Raw genomic sequence first — 23576 nt, 5'->3', positions numbered from 1 at the left:
AGCATCATTCTTTCTTATTGTCTCAATGAAATGTCAAAGCAAGAAAATGTTGGTATTTACTTTGTTTTAAAAAAAGCTCTTCTCATCCCTCAACATTGCATTTCTTCTTTAAAACTCAACAACTGGACTAAAGGATTGTTCACGTGGAACATTGGAATGATGGAAATACCATTTGTTGTATTTCTTCCAGAAAGTTTCAGAAAATAATATTGATCACTTTTAAAACTTGGGGTGAGACATTGAGTTGAAATTCCTGTGTTGTGGATGGAAATTCGTGTTTTCTTTTCAGTATTATTACAAATGCTTGTAGCAATTTGGTTTCTTTCTTCATGCCATCCTAAATTGAAATTGAATGCCTACCAGCCTGAATTGAATGCCTACCAGCATTTACTACTGGTAAACTGGCTGCTATTGCTTTTTCCATTGAGGAATAATCTAATAAATGTGACATTGATTTACAGAGCTGTTTAAAAAAAATCCTAATGTCCTCCAAAGCATTTACCTTCTCTCCCTTTGGTGAGTTATACCTGCTGATCAGTTGTGTCCTTATCATTTTTATGTGGGTGTATCTCTCCATGAATATTGAGAGACAGTTCAGTGTAAACTGGAAACTGATTTCTGTGCAATGTTGCCCCTTTCTTTGTCACACCTTATTATCAGATCTTAAACTTGGGCTAAATTTTTGAAGCATGTCTAGCATTCAGAACTGTTTAACCATGGGAGTTGGGTTGCACAAGCTTAAGAGAAATTCTGGCAACCAAAAGTATCAAATCTTCCATTATCCTTCTCAGCGGGATCCTAAAGAAGTTGTTTATGCTAAAGTGGCCGAAAATGTGTTGATGGAAAAGTGCAGCAGGTCAGGCAGCATGCAAGGAGCAGGAGAATCAATGTTTCGGGCATGAGTCCTTCTTCAGGCTGCCTGACCTGTTGCGCTTTTCCAGCAACACAATTTCGGCTCTGATTTCCAGCATCTGCAGTCCTCACTTTCCCCTATGCTAAAGTGGCTCAATTACAACCCTTAACACTTGATATGATATGAATCATTATTGGGCCAGATGTCATTTGTATCTTTCAATCAGCATTTTCACCATTTAACTGAGACCAGTAAAGGTCACGAGTTTACCAATAATGCTATCATCTTTGAAAATAATTAATTGAATTCTTTTTTTCATGGATGGAACTGGCAATTTGTGACTGCTCCTTTTGGAATGCTATCCAACAAGATAACAATGAAATGCATGCATGACACGAGAATGATTTTGTTTTGCTTCTGTTTTGAGGGAATCTGATTTATGAAGTTTCCCATCTATCTGTGTGCAGATCTTGAAACTGTAGTCTTTTTCCTGGATTAAATACAACATATTTCCCTTTTGTGTGTTTCTCTGTTTCGCCACGAGGACTACAGGAGGCTCTGGGGTTAATTGCATCCATAGATTTTCCTGAAACTATGTCTCATGGTATGTCCAAAATGTGGTCAGTGCACTGATTAAATGAATTTATCCACTTTTTTAAAAATTGCAACAATTCAAGTTAAAAGAGGCCTGTAGTCAACCTTTTTGTTTCAAATAGGTTAAAGGTTTGTTTATTATAAGCTGTTAAGAAAAGTTAAGAGAAACAATTGTTACAAGTTACATTTACCAAGAGGCCAAATGTCCTCTTCCTGCACTATGGAGACACTATGATTTATTTTGGTTTTAACAAAGTGGGTCTAACTGAAACGTGCTTAAAAATGTGTTGCTGGAAAAGCGCACCAGGCCAGGCAGCATCAAAGGAACAGGAGAATCGACATTTCGGGCACAAGCCCTTCTTCAGGAAGTCCTCACTTTCTCCTAACTGAAACGTGAACATGCAACACTGCAGATTTTGCTTTACCAATAAAACAGAAGTTTATAACCAAAAGAAATGTAGATGAAATAGAAAGAAATGGATTTCATAGAATCATGGAATCTGTACAGTGTGAAAGCAGGCCATTTGGCCCATCGAGTCCACACCGGCCCTCCAAAGAGCATCCCACCCAGACCTACCCCCCTACTGTATCTCAGTAGCCCTTACACTTCCCATGGCTAATCCACCTAACCTGCACATCTTTGGACTGTGGGAGGAAACTGGAGCACCCAGAGGGAAACAAAGCAGATATGGGAAGGATATCAAAACACCACAAACAGTTGTTCAAGGACTGGAATGGAACTAAGGTCGGTGGAGTTGTGGATAGTGACGAAGGATGTTGTAGGTTACAGAGAGAGCTGCAGAGCTGGGCTGAGAGGTGGCAAATAGAGTTTAATGCGGACAAGTGTAAAGTGATTCACTTTGGTCGGAGTAACCGAAATGCAAAGTACTGGGCTAATGGTAATATTCTTGGTAGTGTAAATGAGCAGAGAGATCTCGGTGTCCAGGTACACAGATCCTTGAAAGTTGCCACCCAGGTTGACAGTGTTGTTAAGAACAGTGTTTTAGCTTTTATTAATAGAGGGATCGAGTTCCGGAACCATGAGGTTATGCTACAGCTGTACAAAACTCTGGTGCAGCTGCACTTGGAGTATTGTGTACAGTTCTGGTCACTGCATTATAAGAAGGATGTGGAAGCTTTGGAAAGGGTGCAGAGGAGATTTAGTAGGATGTTGCCTGGTATGGAGGGAAGGTCTTACAAGGAAAGGCTGAGGGACTTGAGGCTGTTTTCGTTGGAGAGAAGAAGGTTGAGAGGTGACTTAATAGAGACATATAAGATAATCAGAAGGTTAGATAGGGTGGACAGGGAGAGCCTTTTTCCAAGTATGGTGACGGCGAGCACAAGGGGGCATAGCTTTAAATTGAGGGGTGATAGATATAGGACTGATGTCAGAGGTAGTTTCTTTACTCAGAGTTGTAAGGCATGGAATGCTTTGCCTGCAACGGAAGTAGATTCGCCAACTTTAAGTACATTTAAGTTGTCATTGGACAAGCATATGGCCGTATGTGGAATAGTGTAGGTTAGATGGGCTTCAGATTGGTATGGCAGGTCGGCGCAACATCGAGGGCCGAAGGGCCTGTACTGCGCTGTAATGTTCTATGTTCAGTGTCAATGGCCTTGTGAGGCAGCAGTGCCAACCACTGAGCACCTGTGCAGAATTGGGGGGAGGTGATGGAGTGGTAGGAAGTCACTGAAAGCTTTTGGACATTGAAAGTTTTCTTTTTAACAAAGCATTTCTTAGAAGTAATGTGACACCTGGAATGTTGTGTGCAATTTTGGATGTCTTATCTGAGGAAGGATGCTCTTGCTGTAGAGGGAGTGCAGTGAAAGTTTATCAAGTTGATTCCTGGGATGGCAGGACTGATGTAATAGGAGAGATTAAGTGGATTAGGATTATGATAGCTGGCGTTAAGAAGAATGAGGAGGCGGATCTTGCAGAAGCCTACAAAATTGTAAAGACTAGACAAGTTAGCTGCAGTAAAACGTTTCCAGTTATATAAGACTCCAAAGCCAGTAGAGACAGTTCAAGGATAAGGGATAAATCTTTCAGGACTCTCATTAAAATAAATTTCTTCACCCAGAGTGGTGAGCCTGTGGAGAAAGCGATTGACGCCAAAACATATTTTCAAGGAGGTGGTAAAAAGCGATCAAGATTTTTTGGGAAAGGAAGGATGAGGATATTGAGCTCAATGATCATTTTGAATGGTGGAGTAGGCTTGTGGGATCAAATAACCTTCTAGTGCTCCTGTCTTATATTTTTCTTTGTATATTTCTATGCTTTAAACACCTACATTTTCATATTACACATTTGTGTTAACCGATTCTGCAACTTCATTGAGCATTGGCGTTACAAAAATTGATTTAATTGGTGTTCGTTAAAGAACTGTTTGGATATTTTCATTCCAAGTGTAAGGTAGGGAAGAGTACTATCGGTTATATTAGACTTGGGTATATTTTTGTGTTGTAACCTGTGGAGTAATGGGACTAGAGGACATTCGTCCAATCACATATGCTATCGAGATATTGATTGCCATAAATCAGCGTCCCACGGGGCAAGTTTGTTGATGTGTTGTGAAATCTAATTTCTGCCATTAATCTGATTCATTTAGGCTTTTTCTTTGCTCCATTAACATTCCAAAACTGCATAGACAGTCTTTCCATAAGATGAATTTGAAGCTTGCTCTGTACTCTGGATATCTTTAACTTGTGTGGATATATATTTTTAATCCACATGTTCAAACATTCTCTGAGGCAGGTGGGACTAGCCAAATACTTTCCCATAATTTTGTGAGAATTTTGTCTGTTATCTTTATTTGGCACACAACTTGAAATTTTAAAATCAGAACGATGCAGCAAAGAAATCATTTTGCCCTTTGTACCCATGCCATTTATGCCACACTGTGATTAGGCAATACTGCTTTTGTCTTTGCAGAACATCTACATTCTGTCCACAAAAATGACTGTGAGCTTCCGATTACCTGCCACATCATGCCACTATGTACCCTGGCAGGCATTGCTGTCTCAGACCTGCTGCCATGCTCCAATGAAGCTCAGCACAAGCTAGAAGAACAGCACCTCATTTTCTGTTTGGGACCCCTGCAGCCTTTTAGACTCAATATCGAGTTCAACAATTTTAGGGCTTGAGCAGCTTTTGCCATGTCCTTGCCATAACCTCAACACACCAGACCTTGTCATGATATGGGCTGCTAGCACAAATGACCCAGTGTTAGACACTAATGGTCCCTGTTAGCAGCTATTGATTCTTCCAGGCTGACCTTTACCCAGTTCTTTGTCCAACTGTTTTTGAGCTCTGGGCTCCATCTCCACCCCATCTCTAGCATATATGTATTAACCTTTTCCTAGTTACAATTACTTCTCAAGAAGGGTCGCTGGACTCAACTTTGTACTGTGCTTTCTCTCCACAGATGCTGCCAGAGGTACTGAGTTTTTCCAGCAAGTTTTGTTTTTGTTTTTGTTTCTGATTTCCAACATCAGTCCTTTGTTTTTATTTTAATTGCTTTTGTCTTTCTTATTTCTTCCCACTTAATTTAGATTGCTGCATTTGACAGAGCTTGTGCCATTTTGTAATCCAGCTTCAGGTCGATGAATTGAAGACAGCTGATTTTACATTAATATATAAAGCTGGGGGTGAGAAGTTGCGTTTTCTGGTTAGTGGTATCTCCTGAACAATGTACTTTTTTGACCATCCCTTTGACTTGTCTTAGTTCTTTTTCCTGTTCTTGCATTATGTCTGTTAGCTAATATGTGTAATGACTTACAAAATCTTGTTACACCAGAAGTGCGATGAAAGTGCAAGTTGTTCCTGTTCTTATGGTTATTTCAAATAATTTAGCTTTGTTCAATGTATAAAATTCGCACGTAGCGTTTTTTAAAAAAAATCCAACACAGATTACTTTGACTGTTGAGTAGTGCAGTGCACGTTTCCACTGCATGACTAGTCTTTTGTCTATCTGTGAAAATGGATAGTGAATGTTGGCAGGCAAAAGTGTCCAGTTGTAACTTTGCCTTATGTTCATTTGTATGCAAAGATGCTTACCAGCTGGATAAGAATCAGAAGTTCTGATTGACAATAAAGTATGAAAGCTGGACCTTTCTCATCTGACTTCTCTTAATATTTGGGCAGCACAGTTGTCATCCCGCTTCTGCATTAGTTGAAGCATACAGTATGGCTCGACCTTTGTCACCTTTATTCTGAGCCCTAGAGAGCGCGCAGTTACCCATGTATACAAAGACATGAGTTCTCGGTCTTCTCTCAAACAGCAGATTCTTAAGGAATTATAATGTCACTTATAGGGAGCAGCATCCAAATCAGGCATCATCTGTATTGACCTTTACAATCAGCAAGCATCAACAGTAAAGATTAAGCATGACACAGTAGATGTTCATCACCTCGTTAACTGGCATTACACAACAGATGTTCTTCACCTGGTTAAACCACTACCCTTGCCTCCAGCACCTCATTGTTTACGGCAAGTTCTTGTCTGGTCAAAGTCATGCTAATTGAGCCTTTATCACGAAGCCCTAAACTTAACTCTTTCCCTATCTGCTCATACCTGATTTACATTCTCATGGTAGCTCAGTGATTAGCACTGCTGCCTCACAGTGCCAGGAATGTGAGATTATTTCCACCCTTGGTTGTCTATCTGTGTGAAGTTTGTACATTTTCCTGTGTCTGCATAGGTTTCCTCCTATAGTCCAAAGGTGTGCAGGTTAGATGGACTGACCATACTAATTTGCCCATAAAAGGGTGTGTCTGGGTGCAATGCTGTTTGGAGAGTCCGTATGGACCTTATGGACTGAATGACCTGCTTCCCCATTGTAGGGATTCTATGATTCTGACGTTTTGCAATGACTTTTTGTATTAACAGACCACCTATAATATTGCTCCCAATTGGTCAAAGGATAAATCACATTTCAGATAATGTATTTTAAATCAAGAGTATGATGAAGGAAGCACCTAAACAAGCTTTGTTCCATATAGAAGGCTTTTTAATAACTTATATTGCTCTCAAACTGTATGGGTAAAGTCAGATGAATTATATGCTTCTAAATGGTTTGGAGTGTATGAGATAACTGCAACACAAAGGAGATAATTTTCTAATACTTAATTAAATCATATTGTTGATAGCTGAATAGCAAAATTGAACAATTTGTGAAACAGTTGTAGATTTGGTTGGGTCATAAGGATTACTCTGCAGTCAAAGTTGAAGATTTAACATTTGCAAGGCAGTCAAATTGCGCTGTCACTGTCACAGTATGATAAGTTTGCATAGGTATTTCAATTATTTGCTATAGGAACCTAAATTAGGGCAAAAAGGAGCAACTTGCATATGGAGAGAAGATGTTTAAATGTATAGATCACTACATTTAAAATCATACGTTATGTGCAGAAAAGAGGCAAGTTGCATATTCTAGTTATCTCAAATGTCTTGCACATTTTGTCAATTCAAGTTTTACTTTTGCTGCGTTAAATTATTTTCTATATCTACACACTACAGTGCATAATATATTAATGTTTTGTTTCTCTTTGAATATACAGCACCAGAGTTTGAAGAATTAATTGTTCCTGAAGTGGGAAGAGATGCCAGCCTAATGTAGAAAACCAAGAGTATTCGCATTATCTTCAGCCTCAGCAGGATCTCTCATTTTTGTTGTAAACAAACAGATATTGTGTGGCAGGGATTTGCAGTGAGACCAGGTGAATCATGAGCTCTCCAGATAACGCAGGTAATGTTTTCAGTATCTATTTTGCTTGTTTCATTTATTTTTCCATGAAATAAATAGTTCCAATAATGAAAGAAGATTAACCGCAGAGATTTCTAACCACTAAATTGAAGAGGAGAACTTAATCTCTTTGTCATGAGAAAGTATGATATTGTCACATAAATTTTGATATGTCATTTTGTAATCAAATTAATTAAATTGCATGCTAATTTTCCTTTTTGTCTTTATGCTCAAAGTTAATGTTTTTATTAAAGCATTGCTGTATGTGTGGTCTTGGCATAAAAGCATATATGAAATCTTATCAGTCTTTTCAGTAAAGTAAAATATCCTAGTTTGTGACTGTGTACTCTTAATTTTGAGAATGCTTATTAAGTTCCTACAGACTTGCTGATTGGTCTATGCTAGCCGCGTGATAAATTAGCTAATAGAAACAGATTGAATCCTGATGATCGTGTGCACAAAAGAATAAACAACTTTGTTTTTCAATTTTCATGTGTCCTCATATTTATAAACTCCTACTTTCTTTCTTGATAAGTTTGCTTAAACATTATATTTGGTATTCAATCTTTTAAAAAATGCTTCCTCAACTATGTTCTAATCAATTTGTAAGCTTTGGACCTTCACAAAAACATGCAAACACACGTCACAAAGTCATAGGACTGTACAGCATGGCAATAGACCCAATTCGTCTATTCTGACCAGATATCTTAAATGTCTATCTTGGCATTGAATATTCTTAATTACCCAATCTTAACCGCCCGTTGTGTTAGAGAATTCCAAAGATTTGCAGCCTCCACCTGACCTGCACATCTTTGGACTGTTGGTCCGAAAGGCCTGTTTCCACACTGTAAGGAATCTAATCTACTTCAGAATCCCACAAGGATATGTCTTCGCCACGCTCCTGTTTCTCATCTTGGCAACAGAATCCACAGATATGGAGTTGATTTTAATATGTATGCAGATGACACCTAGTTTCCCCTTCTCTGACATCTCTCTCTTCGTTCCCCCATTGTCTTGGATTGCCACAATGTTTGCAAGTAATATTACACGTGTGGACTCATCTCCACTTTCCAACATTCAGAATAGTTTATTTTGATGCATATAATGTTGTCAGCACATAATTAGTATGTTTAACAAAGACAAAATTGAAAATACGACAGTTTTTTTTCTCTATAGTATTTGAATAACAGCTGCAAAGGAAAATGTTTAATTTTTCTTCTGGTTCTAATTTTAATTGTTCTCTCTATTTCTCTCTCTCTGTCTCTGTGTGTGTCTCTCTCTCTGTGCATTTCTCTCTCTCTCTGTCTCTTTCTCTCTCTGTGTTGCTCTGTCTCTGATTCTCTCTCTCTTTGTCTGTCTCTCTCCCTCTCTCTCTCTGTGTATGTGTGTCTCTCTCTCTGTCTCTGTCTGTGTCTCCCTCGCTCTCTGTCTCTCTATCTCTGTTGCTCTGTCTCTCTGATTTTCTCTGTCTCTGTATGTGTCCCTCTCTCTTTCTCTGCGCGTGTGTGTCTGTCTGTCTGTCTCTCTCTCTCTCTCTCTCTCTGTCTCTCTCTCTCTGTGTGTCTCTCTCTCTCTGTGTCTCTCTCTCTCTCTCTGTCTCTCTCTCTCTCTCTGTCTCTCTCTCTCTCTCTCTGTCTCTCTCTCTCTCTCTCTGTCTATCTCTCTCTCTGTCTATCTCTCTCTCTGTCTATCTCTCTCTCTGTCTATCTCTGTGTGTCTCTCTCTTCCTCTCTGTTGTCTTGATTACAAAAGATGTCAATGAAACATGGTGGCATAGTCGTTAGCGCTGCTGCCCCTTACAGCCAGGGAGCCTAGTTACATTCCTGTGGGCAACACTGTGTGGCGTTTGCATGTTTTTCCTGTGTTTGTGTGAGTTTCTTCTGGATGCTATTCCCACAATACAAAGATGTACAGGTTAGGTAGATTGGCCATGCTAAAAATTGCTCTGTACTGTCCAGGGGTGTACAGATTAGGTGGGTTAGCCATGGTAAAAGCCCCATGCAGGCTTACGGGGATGGGCTGATGTTTGGGGGTGAGGGGGAAAGTATTCTGGTGGGATGCTGTTCAGAGGCTTGGTGCAAAGTCAATGGCTAAATGACCTGTTTCTGCACTAAAGGGATTCTCTGATCCTATATGATTATTCTGGCCCAATGACCTTTTATTATTTTATATTCTTGTGTTCTTAAGAATGGTTTCATTTGTTTCACCTCTGGCAAGATTTTATTTTATCTCTGTTGCAACTTTACAGTTGTTTCCAGTGCAAAGTAATTTTTCAGATTTGCAGTGAAAAATACCAATAATAATCTGTCAACACTTTTCTGCCTCAAATGTGAACACTGATTTTTGAGAAGATTTGTAGCACAGGTAGAGGTTCCGGATGTTCATTTGCTCGTTGAGCTGGTAAGTTTGTTTTCAGACATTTCGTCACCATAATGGGTGACATCATCAGTGAGCCTCTGGTATTATGTCCCGCTTTCTGTTTATGGGTTTAGGTTTCCTTGGATTGGTGATGTCTTTTACTGTGTTGGTGATCTCATTTCCAGTTCTTTTTCTCCGAGGGTGGTAGATGGGATCGAACTCGATGTGTTTGTTGATGGAGTTCCGATTGGAATGCCATGCTTCTTGGAATTTTCGTGCATGTCTCTGTTTGGCTAGTCCTAGTATGGATGTGTTGCATCAGTCAAAGTAGTGTCCTTCCTCATCTGTATGTATGGATACTAGTGAGAGTGGGTCATGCCTTTTTTGTGGCTGGTTGATGCTCATGTATCCTGGTGGCTAATTTTCTGATTGTTTTGTCCAATGTAATGTTTGCAAGGTATTTTGTAAATAACACTTGTTTTGCATGTTATCTGTATAGAGTCTTTCAAGTTCATGAGCTGCTATTTTAGCGTGTTGGTGGGTTTGTGAGCTACCATGATGCCAAGAGGTCTGAGTAGTCTGGCAGTCATTTCCGAGATGCCTTTGATGAAAGGGAGAATGGCTAGGGTTTCTGGGCACATTTTGTCTGCTTGTTTGGGTTTGTTGCTGAGAAATCAGCAGACTGTTTCATTGGGTACCCGTTCTTCTTGAATATGCTGTATAGGTAATTTTCCTCTGCTCTGTGTAGATCCTCTGTGCTGCAGTGTGTGGTGACTAATTCAAATAATGTTCTAACACTGCTTCGTTCGTGTTGGACGGGGTGTGTGGGGTAGGTGGGTGGCGGGTGGTGTTGGATGGAGTGGGTGTGGCGGGCGAGGAGCAGACTTTAAAAACTCCAATCCCCAGAGGAGTGTCATTTCATTGATTAACAGAATAATCGATTATCCGAATGAAGTAGTGCCCGCTCATCTCGTTCGGATAATCGAGGTTTCCCTGTATTGGGCAAGCAATGTTGTGGAGATTAGAAATTTTCTTAAATCCAGACATGGTTAGTAATTCTTCCCTTTACTCAATTTGTTTTAATTGCAGTCATGTGTGAAAGATGGAGGTCCCATACTTTAGGGAAAAAATGTATCTAAATATAATTATTGTGCTTTAATATAGAATGATATAGAATCCCTACAGTGTGGAAACAGGCCCTTTGGCCCAACAAGTCCACACCGGCCCTCTGAAGAGTAACCCACCCAGACCCATTGCCCAACTGCTCTACATTTACCCCAGACTAATACAACTAACCTACACATCCCTAATACTGTGGGCAATTTTAATAGGGCCAGTTCCCCTAACCTGTACATCTTTGGATTGTGGGAGGAAACCCGTGCAGACACTGGGAGAATGTGCAAACTCCACACAGACGGTTGCCCGAGGTGGGAATCAAACTCTGGTCGCTGGTGCTGTGAGCCAGCACTGCTAACCACTGAGCAGTCCCCCCTCCACCATCCCCCTGCCCCCCCCCCCCCCCCCCCGCCATTACATTTATTAAATTGTTACATTCCATTGTCATTGTTAAATTGCGATATTTCTAGCTGATTATTTAAATTAGTTCAGTTAAAAGTTCAAGGAATATAGTTATCAAATAAAGGAGAATTTGCTAATCTGAAATGTATAGTTTACTTCACTATTAGCTTTTATTCTCTTAAAATCAAATATGTTTAATTTCATTTGCAATGCAAATCAAGTAAAATGATATGAACCAATACTGCATGTACATCTTAGAAATTTCTGTGTACATTTTTAGGTGATTGTAAATGCTTTTTTTTTGTTAATTAATCTATTTCTCTATTCAATTAGCCTAGATTTCAGTTTGATAATGTTTTTGCTTCAGAGGTTCAAAGTCCCCACTCTATAATTTCAGCACATCATCTAAGATGATATTTCATTGCAGTATTGACATAGTCCTGCTTTTGTAGAACTACCTATGTGAATGCATTAGCATTGTAGTTACTTGATTGTAATCAGGATGACCTGGGTGCATAATCTAAAGGCATGAGTTCATGTCTTGTCATGTTAGCTGAGAAATTTAAATGAAGTTAACAAAATAAATCTGAAATTTTAAAAAAAACTACTGATCAGGAAACTATGGAATAGTTATAAAAATCTATCCTGTTCACTTATGTCCTTTAGGGTAAGATGTGTGCCATGTTTACCCATCCTGGCCTGTATTTGACTCTCGGGTGTGGAATGCAAGGTCTACTTCATGCTGTTTTAATCTATGACTCTATGAAATGTGGTCGATACTTAATTGCCATTGGAAATAACCAGGTTAACAACTCAACGCAATAAAGGACCAGCTTTGGGAAAATGCCCCACAGGCTAGTCAAGCAACAGTCTTACTTGCAATATTATACATTTTAACAAACAATCCAAACTGCTGCTCATGTGTCTGGGTATGTCTTATCTCATTAATGAGACAGGCCAACCAGATATTGCCACAGTATAAAAAGTCAGGAGTGAATGTCACTGGGAGCCCTCAATATTTGACTCGTAGTTGATCAACCAGAGACCTTTTTAGAAATCAACCAACTACCTGTGACTCTTGCAAATCAGTAGGAGTTCCCCTGTGGAAAGACGATGTAAAGCAACGTGCTAACAAACACAAGAGTCATAAGGATCGTTGCAGCAAATTGTGAACAGCAACCACTAAACTGTTCTCCCAGTTTTCCTTTAACCATAATCTATTTTCCCCTGCCAGTGTGTAAGTGGAAGTTTGTAAGGAGATGAGAGTTGTAATTTATTATTATATGCTAATAGTTTTTACTCTTGACCTGTAGCTGGAATCCAAATACTAGTAATAAATAATAAATCTTGTTAAGTATGTTACTTTTACACATGTTTTCTTCCATCCTGGATCTGGAAATTGGATAAATTAAGGAATTTTGTGTCCTTTTTTTAAAAAAAAAATTCTTTAACTTTTCTGATGATTCCTGGAATGTGGGCTTGATTTCCAACATACTACCCTAGTGGGTTTTGGTATCTGCATTAAACCAAGGTTAATTTTCAGACATGATAGGCTGGAGGGATGTACCAGGCTGAGAGGTTATAGATTGTGGTTGCATATAGCTCTGATTCTCGTGGTCCACAGCACCTCATGGATTCCTAATTTTGAGTTATTGTATTTGATATAATAGCCTGAGTTTTTTTTAACTGTTCCACTGTGTCATCAGTGCTTTATTTGGAAGAATTACCTCTGCATCATAATATTATTGACATGAGTAAGAGTCTTAGTCCAAACCAGGAGTTGGACACTAAAATGAAACTGACACTGAAATACTACAGTATAGGCATTATCAGTTTTGAATGGGGTGAGATTGAGAAGTTTTTATTTTGTTAATTATGGGCATAAAGGTATCTAAGTCTAAGGCAGATAGATCCACATCAGTCATGATCTCATCAACAAGGGTTTGGAGGGATATAGGCCGGGCGCTGGCAGGTGGGACTAGATTGGGTTGGGATATCTGGTCGGCATTGACGGGTTGGACCAAAGGGTCTGTTTCCATGCTGTACATCTCTATGACTCTAAGCAGAACATGCTCAATGATTTGAATGATCTGCCCATTCCTTTGTTCATAAAACAGCAAGGGTTTCTATAGCATTGGAGCAGCTAACCAATTGACCCTTCGGATTGGACAAGATGGACCAAATAGCTCTCTTCTGTGTTGTGTCATTTCTGTGATTCTCTGGTGCTCCAGGGCAACTATGAGTGGGGAATTCATGTTGACCCAGCCAGGAAAGCTCACATCCCGTGAACGAATTGTAAAACATTATCATTTATCCCGTCTGTATATCTATTCAAATTTAAGGACATTCAATAACAATTTAGTGCTGGTTCACAAAAGGAGCAGGACTGTATTAAAGGCTGTAATTTTGAAAAACTGAGTTCAATATTCAGCTGCATGGTACAATACAATTGTTAAAAGACATGAACATAATGCAAAGTACATATTATAATGAAATGCACGTAACTGAGGAAAAAGATAAACTGTATGTGCAAGGAATCGTTCCTTGAAAGTGGAGTCTCAGGTAGATGAGATAGTGAAGAAGGCATTAAGTATGCTTTCTTTTATTGGACAGAACATTGAGTATAGGGATTGGGAGGTCATGTTGTGGCTGTACAGGACATTGGTTAGGCCACTTTTGGAATATAGTGTGCATTTCTGATCTCCTTACTGTTGGAAGGATATTGTGAAACTTGAAAGGGTTCAGAAAAGATTTACAAAGATGTTGTCAGGGTTAGAGGATTTGAGCTAGAGAGAGAGGCTGAATAGACTAGGGCTGTTTTCCCTGGAACATTGGAGGCTGAGGCTTGACCTTATAGAGATTTATAAAATCACGAGGGGCATGGATAGGGAAAATAGACAAGGTCTTTTCTTTGGGTGGGGGAGTCCAGAACGAGAGGGCATAGGTTTAGGGTGAGAGGGGAAAAATTTAAAAGGGACCTCAGGAACAACGTTTTCACGCAGAGGGTGATGCGTGTTTGGAATAAGTTGCTAAAGGAAGTGATGGAGGCTGGTACAATTACAACATTTAAAAGGCATCTGGATAGGTATATTAATAGGAAGGTTTTAGAGGGCTATGGGCCAAGTGCTAGCAAATGGGACTAGATTAGGGTAGGATATCTGGTTGGCATGGACGAGGTGGACTGAAGGGTCTGTTTCCATGCTGTGCATCTCTATGACTCTGAGAGGAGCAGAGTTAGACAATGTTATCAAGAGAAACATAAATTCAGATCTGACTTGAAAAGAACACTCGATTTCACAAGATGTGATTCAGCTTGAGTGGAGGCAGGATGGGATTAGTGGCAAGGTAGTCAAATATATGGAAAGAAGAAATATGTAGAAAGGGATGTGTCATCTTAATTCTTAGTCAGGGATAGTTTTATTTGATTTATGACTCTTGTCACGACTTGTTCACATTAGAGAGGTGATTATGGGATCAGGGAGTAGTGAGAAGTAGAGATGGGTGTTCTCAACGTATTTACAAAAACTGCTCCAATTACAAAGGATGTATCAGAGGATCAGCAGGCATGTTTGTAAATTTGAAGAAATGGAATCTACAGTGAGTTTTCCTTCATTATTATATTTACAATAGAATTTACCCATATAAAAGACATATCAATTGTATATAATTCAGTTTGTGTAAACAGTTTTGAAATGTTTTTGATAGATATGGTGAGGCCCTAACTTTATAGTTAAGTCACTCATACAATACTGGATTTTTTTCATCTCCTGACTGTCACTTTCAACAAAGCTATGGCAGATAATTGAATCCAAATTCCACCAATGATTGAAGTCTAGAGTCTGATGATGATCATGAAACCAGCGTTGATTGTCACGAAGAAACCATCTGGTCCACTAACACCCTTCAGAGAAGGAAATAAGCCATCCTTATCTGGTCTGGCCTACATGAGACTCCAGACCTATAGTGATAAGGTTGACTTCCTCTTTGGGATGGGCAATGAATGCTGGCCTAGCCAATGATGCCCACATCAGATGAATATAATGAATATTGAATGTGTATGTCCTACTGGTAGAATAAGTGATTATGCTTGGAGTAATCAGAATATGCAGGAACTCTCTTTAGTTAACTGAGGAAACAACATATTTGCTGAAAGAAATTGGAATTGTTTTAATGATTGGACTGGTCAGTTTTGTGAAACTTGTAAGATTTGTTGTTTCCTTTGTGTGAGACACTTGTTTGAAACCAATATCTAATGGAAAATAATGAATGCATGCTATATTTTAAAAAAAGTAACTTGTTAGACGTAACATTAACCTTATTATAGATTCTGTATTGATTTAGTATTCATTACTATAACTGCTATGAGCTGAAAAGTGTGGTGCTGGAAAAACACAGCAGGCCAGGCAGCATCCGAGGTGCAGGAGAATCGATGTTTCGGGCATAAGCCCTTCTTCAGGAATACTTCCTCCTGAAGAAGGGCTTATGCCCGAAACATCAATTCTCCTGCTCCTCGGATGCTGCCTGGCCTGCTGTGTTTTTGCAGCACCACACTTTTCAACTCTGGTCTCCAGCATCTGCAGTCCTCACTTTCTCCTATAACTGCTATGAGGGGATTAGTCCAATGGCTAGATTTGTGGGAGATCAACTATTGTAACATCAAGTCATGTTGCCAGTCAGAATAATAGATGAGAGCAGGCAGGGAACAGAGGCAGGCAGTTTCAAGGAGAATGACGACAGATTTGTGCTCAGTAATTTAGGGACTTGACTTATTGAAGGACTGCTCTCTGTTATGTCAAATCACTGAGGTTAGACAATACAGACAATTCAGATTTATCAAATGATAAATTGCATCTTGAATTAAAAGGCTTGAGTTGCTTTCCTTCTACCTGCTTCATTATGGTATAATCCTCTGATAGTATTAGAAGTTCCACTTGCATGAATGGATAGAGAAATCAGTTACAGCCCCACTGCATGCGTACCCTGATTGCATAACTGAACAGTTTGCTGCAGCACTGCTTGATCGTGCACATACTTCAATGAAGTAGCTGAAAGGGAACAAATTTCTTCCTCAGGTAGATGATCTTAGGGCATTTGTTGTTCTGAAATTTGATCTTTTTATTGAGAGAACTTCATGATAGACATCAGCAAGAGGCTCAAAGTTAATGTCAAATTCTGTCGAGTGAAAAGGTTGCAACACTACTCGTTATTATTTACTGTCAATCATAAAAGCTTGCATTTTCCTTTCCTTGCCCACCTTTTTTTTCATTAGTTACTTGTAAATAGGATAGTTTACTAATGCTGCATTTGTGGAAACTAATTTGCTGTTTCATTCTCCCAGCATTTTGGTGTACTAACATTATGAATAATGCATCCCTGTTCAGTTTCAAGAGTCTAAAAAATTTTCACAGGATTCGTCAACAAATCTAGCATTGGAATGGTAGTTAATTTACTTGATTGAGTTTTTTTTGTCATTCTTTGTCTTTGTCTTTTTTGTTGTCTGTCTTATAGAGATATAATAAACGATTCAATATGCTGGAATTGGATGAAGTAGCTTCCTTTGTGAGAGAGAATTGATTCCATACAAGTACACAGTGATTTATTTGTAGCCTAAACATTTAATCGATGAGGAAGGATCTGAGGAAATTTTTTTAAGAAGTGCAAATAATAATTGGGCATCACCTGTTTTTAGGAGGGGGGCACAAACTTGCCTCAAAATTTCTCATTTCTGTGTTTGTTGGAATGAAGAGTATCAGTGTTTGGAAAGGAGCCTGTATGACTTTCTGGATTCAGCATCTCTCTTGAGGCACCTTTGGTAAGATATTTAACGAGATGCAGGGGTGTATCTGTACCCAGTTGCAACTGTGTATCAAGTCTATTTTCAAAAGAGTAGCTGTTTGCAGAGTTGTGGATGAAGTTTGCCTTTTGTAAAACATTTCAAGCAATGCCCAACTAATGGCCAATTTTGTGTGGGCTGATTGTCATTAGATTAGGTTTGACAAAACTTTAGTTACTTTTTTAAAGTAAACACGGTGAAGAAATTTCACACAGTTGCACTTGGATTCAAAACCACATCTGTGTTAAAGAACATTTAAAACTGAGTTTTGGGAGTTCATTAATTTTCATTTGAATAATTTCAAGACTTTGAGCTCCAGATAAATGTTTAAATGACTTCCTGTTGTCATATTTTTCTTCTTTATTCGTGGTTACCAAACTATGTGAGACAATTCTGAGCAGTCTTTAATATACTACAAAACATATTCTCTTTAAAGTGGAAATACTTATCCATTTTTTTGGTAGTTTAATCTTTCATTAGGACTTAGTTTATGAAGTTCACAAAGCAAAAACTCTCATTTGCATTCAACATTTGTATAGAAATTTAAACAATCATAATTAGGAGGAAAATCACTTGCCTTACTTTGCCTTATGAAAGCTGATAATTGGGCATATAATATTTCCTCCACTTTGCTGTTTGTGAGGCTTAATTGTAAAGTTTGCTGTTACTTTTTTCTTCTGTTATTGGTAACCAATCTGTCAGCTATTTTCCACACCAGAAAATTTATTACAATTATTCTGTGAAGTTTGCTTTTCTTCTGTCCCATGGTGAACAAGTAGAAAAGTATGACTGAATTGATGTTGGTTGTTTTCACTGAAAGCACAAGCATAAAAATTGCATGGATTATTTTTGACCCCCGATAGCAACTATCTCATTGTGAAGTGGGACTTTGCTCAAGACCTGGACATAACTAAATTATTTCACTGAGAAGCAATCTGACTACGTGAATATCAAAACTCTTTCTTTGTGCACATATCTCAAAGGCACAAGTGAAATCTTTTCATTCCAGGATGCATCGTGGAGTTTAAACAGGGGCTTTTTAGAAGACCTCTTCTTTAATAACATGCCTGTCATATTTTGTGCCTCATTCAGAAGTTGAAGGGTGTGCTGTGGACAGTCACATACAGGCTACCCTAATGTATCCAAAATTGTCGTATTATTTTTATTTTGAGCTATGTTATTACTTTTTATTATGGTAGGCCTCCTGGTCTGCCAATGCATTCACTGTTGGTGAGATGCAAAGCCAAAATTAGGGAACTAGTTTTCCATGTGTAACTGGGCTGCTGACTAATCATATTGTCAGGGTCAGTGGGACATCTTTGGAATATGCAGGTATCATACCGCAATCAGATGTGATTGTACCAGAAGTATGTCCCTGCTTTTATATTCAAGTCCTCTCAAAATAAATGCCATTATTGCATTTGTCTTCCAAACTACTGACTCAACCTACAAGTTTACCTTTAGAGAATCCTGGATTAGAACTCCCAAGTCTCTTTGCACATCAGACTTCAGAATTTTCTTCCCAGTTAGAAAATAGTCCATGCCTCTATTCTTACTACCAAAGTGCATGACCTCGCACTTTCCCACATTTGTACTCCATCTGCCAATTCTTTGCCCACTCTCCTAATCTGTCCAAATCTTTCTGCAGCCTACCCACTGCCTCCATGCTACCTGTCCCTCTACCTATCTTTGTATCATCTGCAAATTTAGCCAGAATGCCCTCAGTTTCATGATCTAGATCATTAATGTATAAAGTGAAAAATTGTGTTCCCAACACTGAGCCTTGTGTGGAACACCACATGTCACCAGCTGCCATCCTGAGAAACACCCTTTTATTCCCACCTTCTGCTTTCTGCCAAATAGCCAAATTTCTATCCTAGCACCTTGCCTCTGACACCATGGGTCCTTATCTGACTCAGTAGCCTCCTGTGCAGCACCTTGTCCAAGGCCGCCTTGAAGTCCAGATAGATAACATGCATTGGCTCTCCTTGGTCTAACTTCCTCAAAGAATTCTAGCATATTTGTCAGACATAGCCTATCCTTGATGAAACCATGCTGACTTTGCCGTATGTTGCCACGCGCTTCCGTGTATTCAGAAATCTCATTCTTCGCAATAGATTCCAGAATCTTACTCACGACTGAGGTTAGGCTAATTGATCTGTAATTTTCTGTCTTTTGCATTACTGCCTTTTTAAACAGGGGTGTCATGTTATCAATTTTCCAGTCCTGTGGGACCCTACCTGATTCTAGCGATTCTTGAAAGATCACCACTAACACCTCCATTATCTCTTCAGCTAACTGCCTTAGAACTCTAGGGTGTAGTCCATGTGATCCAGGTAATTTATCCACCTTCAGGCCATTCAGTTTTCCTAGCACCTTCTCCTTGGTGACGGCCACCATACTCCGCTTTGCTCCTCAGTCTCTTGAAGTTTTGCGTTATTACTTGTGTCTTCCACTGTGAAGACTGACGCAAAGTAAATATTCAGTTCATCAGCCATTTCTTTGTTCTCCACTACTATCTCGCTAGCGCAATTTTACAGTGGCCCAATGTCCACTTTTGCCTCTCGTTTTGCCCGTGATATATCTAAATAAACTCTTAATCTTCCTTTATATTACTGACAAACTTAACCCTCATATTTAATCTTCTCTCTCATTTTTTATGTCTTCTGCTGAGCTTTGTCAGCTTCCCAATCCTCTGGTTTCCCACTGTCCCTCGCCACATTACAGAGGAACCTAGATTATCCGAATACCAATTATCCGAAAATCGGATTATCCAAAGGATATCTCGAGGTCCCGATAGAAACATTACATCAATGACGTGTGTCTAGCACTGATCGCGTCATTTGTTTACAGTCAAGAACAGTCCTGGACTGATGGGAGCACAGATATCATCTCTAAATGACTGACCTCCCATCCCCCTCTCTCTCTCTTCCCACACTTTCCCTGCAGTTCTACAGAGGGGTGTCCCCTAAACCCCCTTCCCCAGATAATCTCCCTAACATTGTCCTGTACAGGGCAAAGGTGGAACCTGTCAAAAAGTTGCAGTAAACGTGTGTGTGTGTGTACGTACACCTGCTCCCAAAAGGCGGCGGCAGCAGTCTTGTTGGTGTTCAATCTGGCTGCTCTGGAGAGGGGGCGGGGTGTGTTGGTGACGGATGGGATGAGGGGAGCAGTGGTGTGCTGCTGCTAGTCTCGTGAATGGGGAGCAGACTAAATAGAAAACTCCGAGCCCCAGAGGAAAGGCATTGAATCGATTAACCGAATAATCAGTTATCCGAAACGAAATAGTGCCCACCCATCTCGTTCGGATAATCGAGGTCCCTCTGAATATGCTTTCTCTTTAGCTTTTATGATATTTCTGACTTGCCCAGTCAGCTATGGTTGCCTCATCCTTCCTGTATCATGCTTCTTTTTCCTTGGGATGAATCTCTATTGCCTCCTGAATTACTCCCAGAAACTCCTGCCTTTGCTTTTCTACTGTCTTTCCTGCGAGGCTGATGTCAGGTAGGTAAAAACAAGGACTGCAGATGCTGGAAACCAGAGTCTAGATTAGAGTGGTGCTGGAAAAGCACAGCAGGTCAGGTAGCATCCAAGGAGCAGGAAAATCGACGTTTCGGGCAAAAGCCCTTCGTCAGAAATAGGAGCTGTTGTCACAGTCAATTCTATCCAGCTCCTCCCTCATGTCTCCACAGTTGCCTTTATTGAGCTGAAACACTGTTACCTCTGATTCTATCTTCTCCCTCTCAGATTGCAGAATAAATTGAATTATACTATGATCATTGCCTTCTGAGGTTCCTTTGCCACATGTAGCACCATCTTTACCTCCTCCCTATGTTGTTGATACCTGCATGGACTACAGCAAATGAATTCTATATTCCCTGGAAGCAAGCTTCTTATACTAATTCATCAGGGGAAGTGGCTGAAGTTCGTCCTAAAACTAAATTCTGGAACCCAATACCTGTGTCACTCGCAGTTCGACCATTCAGTTCCTGAACACAGACAAATTAACCTAAGGAGTGTAACTGTCATCTGAAATAATGTTCAGAGAAGTTTTCTCCACCCAGATGTGTTGGAGTGTCTCAAGCTCTGGCTGTAGCTCATTAATTCTGAGCAAATGCCTTGAGCAACCAAACTTTGCTGTAGATGTAGTCACCATGGATCAATGTCTACCGGCTTCCACATACTCAAATTGCTTTTATTTCATGCCGTTACTACCCCTCTAATGCATGTCTGATCCAGCAGTTCACTTTAATGTTGTTGATTTGTTGCAATTTCTGCTTCACAGTAATACTGACTTGCCGCACACTACTCCCAATCTGTTTAACAGTGACTCTGAATTGCCACACACTTCTCCCAGTCTTCTTTCCTGTGACATTATGGCTCAGTGGCTCAGTGGTTAGCACTGCTACCTCTCAGTGCCAGGGATCCAGGTTCAATTCCAGCCTTGAGCGACTGTGTGCGGAGTTCACACATTCTCCCTGTGTCTGTGTGGGTTTCCTCTGGGTGCTCCCGGTTTTCTCCCACAATCCAAAGATGTGCATGTTAGGTGAAGTGGCCATCAGGGATGTGCAGGTAGGTGCCTTAGTAAGGGGTAAATCTAGAGCAATAGGGGAATGGGTCTGGGTGGGTTACTCTTTGGAGGGTTGGTGTGGACTTGTTGGGCCAAATGGCCTTTTTCCACACTGTAGGGCTTCTATGATTTCTATGACACTGTCTTGGTCTAGGGGGAGTTAAAGATTATATGAGACACATTAAATTACAGTTAAAACCATTGTCAGTTCAGCCATGATCATTGAATAGTGGAGCAGACTTGAGTCTATTTGTGTATTCCTGTTTCTTCTATTTGGTTATATGTCAAGGGGACAGCAGTAAGCCCCTCACTTAAACTTTAAAATATGAATGAAAAATGTGTCATCGAAGCTCAAGTCCTGATGGTTCAGTAGAGCTTTTACAATCCTTGTGTTTTAAAAATATTCTTTCTCATTGCTTCCCTCTCCTAAATTCTTGTTGTAGCAAAGTGCTTAGATGCAAAGCAAAGAGACAGCAGCATCTTTGAAAGTTTTTTATTAGAAACATGGATTTTTAAAAGTCTCAGCATCTTCCACTGTATTGGAGTTCCAGATTTAATCTGGTTTTTGGTCAGGAATGTAGATTCAGAAGAGGAAGATGGTGTGTGGGTGAGCTGGGGCAGGGAGTTGGGAGGTTGTGGAGGCTGTTTAGGGTGCAGTTCTGAGGTAAAATGTGCTGAGAAACCACACCTTTAAGGTTGGGAATGGGGAAGAGCCATTGTGTGCAGGAAATGACAGTAAAACGAATTCTAGTCTTGAAAGGCTCCATTACATGCTCAATTAACATATAAAGTGAAACAATACCATCAAGGGCATCCATTTAAACAAGGATTTTTTATACACTGTTTCAGTACCACCTGTATCTCCACAAATAGATGTTAATTTTTTTTTCAATTAGTTGACTGCAAAATGGAAAGAATATAGATCCTGCTTTTTGGAAGGATTTGTAAATACAAGTTTGTAAATACAAGTTGTTGAGACTCTGTTCTGTAGTTTCGTATATTTCTTGTCCACAATTTAAGCTTTGATACATTCTTCTATATGTTAAAAATAAATAGTTGACTAATTTTCTCACGTTCAGATCCACTGAATCTGAAGAAGTTCTTATACCAGCACAAACGTGCTATTTTTAGAGCTATGGGTAAGATGATTGCTTGGCCTATATTATTTTTTACAAATTGCTACATTGCAAAGAGAATGAAGTGGCACTATTTGCATACACAAATCTAGACATCTCTTGGATAGACAAAGCCAAACTCCTCTCAAATGTGAAACTGTAATGCACAGAAAAAGTGCTGGGACTATTGAGAACAAAGTCAAGTTTCAATATCCAAATATTCCAAACTGTCTTCCCACTGTTTTTAATCTCAGTTTTCTCCCATCCATGAAGCTTCAGCGTGAATTCTTCTAGCTTCCCAGGGTTGCTACAGTATTTTGAGCAATGGTTACTTTCTGCAACCATAGGAATTGCTAGGCAGAAAACAACTGTGCTGCATCTAGTTTGCCTCCATCATTCTGAGTCTTTTTAAAAAAAAGTGTCGCAATATGTTTAAAAGGGATATTAATTGGAAAAAAGGCTGATACTTTTTTTGAACTCGGCTGTTTTTCAATTAATATCATTTTTAAATCTACCACTGTATCCAGCCTTAATTTGATATAAATTTCTTTTGATTAGTATGCGGTAAATAAATCATGTTCGAAATAATGCTAATTATGCCACACACCTATTCAGTAACCCTGCATGTATAATAGACTTCTATTTTATTTTGTAGGAAATTAATTTCAAATCTGAAATAAGGTGGTGGAAGAAGTAATAACAGGCTCACATTTTATATACCATCTTTCAGATTTTTGGAGAACCCTATTTTCTTGCCAGTTTATAACTTTTACAGTGTGGTCATTGTTGGTTTGCTGACAGACCCAATAAAATATTTGGTGAGAGGATCTCACAAACTATAATGCAATAGTGATTGGCTTTAGATTGTCCATCTAAATAGATGTCTTTAACAATGCCTTACTTTTTCAGAACTGAATCAATCAAACAAAGGTTTGGCATAGTAGTAAATTGAAGTTGGCAATTTGAACTCCAGTAAGAGGTTTGAACCAC

The 23576-nt window shown here is 39.4% G+C and overlaps 1 protein-coding gene across 8 annotated transcripts in view; it reads left to right on the top strand.

Moving 5' to 3' along the window:
• Nucleotides 1-23576, top strand: part of hdac5 (histone deacetylase 5) — a 438683-nt gene that overhangs the window by 177967 nt on the left and 237140 nt on the right. For 3 of the 8 annotated variants that reach the window (XM_087977867.1, XM_043675108.2, XM_087977866.1), the window contains 2 exons: nt 5000-5115; nt 7008-7195. The exons of 2 other annotated variants lie outside the window; for them this stretch is intronic. In XM_087977867.1, coding sequence (XP_087833993.1) covers nt 7174-7195 — 22 coding nt within the window. In that variant the 5' untranslated portion in view covers nt 5000-5115; nt 7008-7173. The remainder of the gene's footprint in view (nt 1-4999; nt 5116-7007; nt 7196-23576) is intronic. 3 more of the 8 variants (XM_043675112.2, XM_043675111.2, XM_043675109.2) reach the window with 3 other exon arrangements.

Source organism: Chiloscyllium plagiosum, unplaced genomic scaffold, assembly GCF_037043375.1.
Source record: "Chiloscyllium plagiosum isolate Xiang-an unplaced genomic scaffold, Cpla_swu_hap1 HiC_scaffold_32, whole genome shotgun sequence".
Taxonomy (NCBI): Eukaryota; Metazoa; Chordata; class Chondrichthyes; order Orectolobiformes; family Hemiscylliidae; genus Chiloscyllium; species Chiloscyllium plagiosum.
This window is presented reverse-complemented; position numbering and strand designations above follow the sequence as displayed.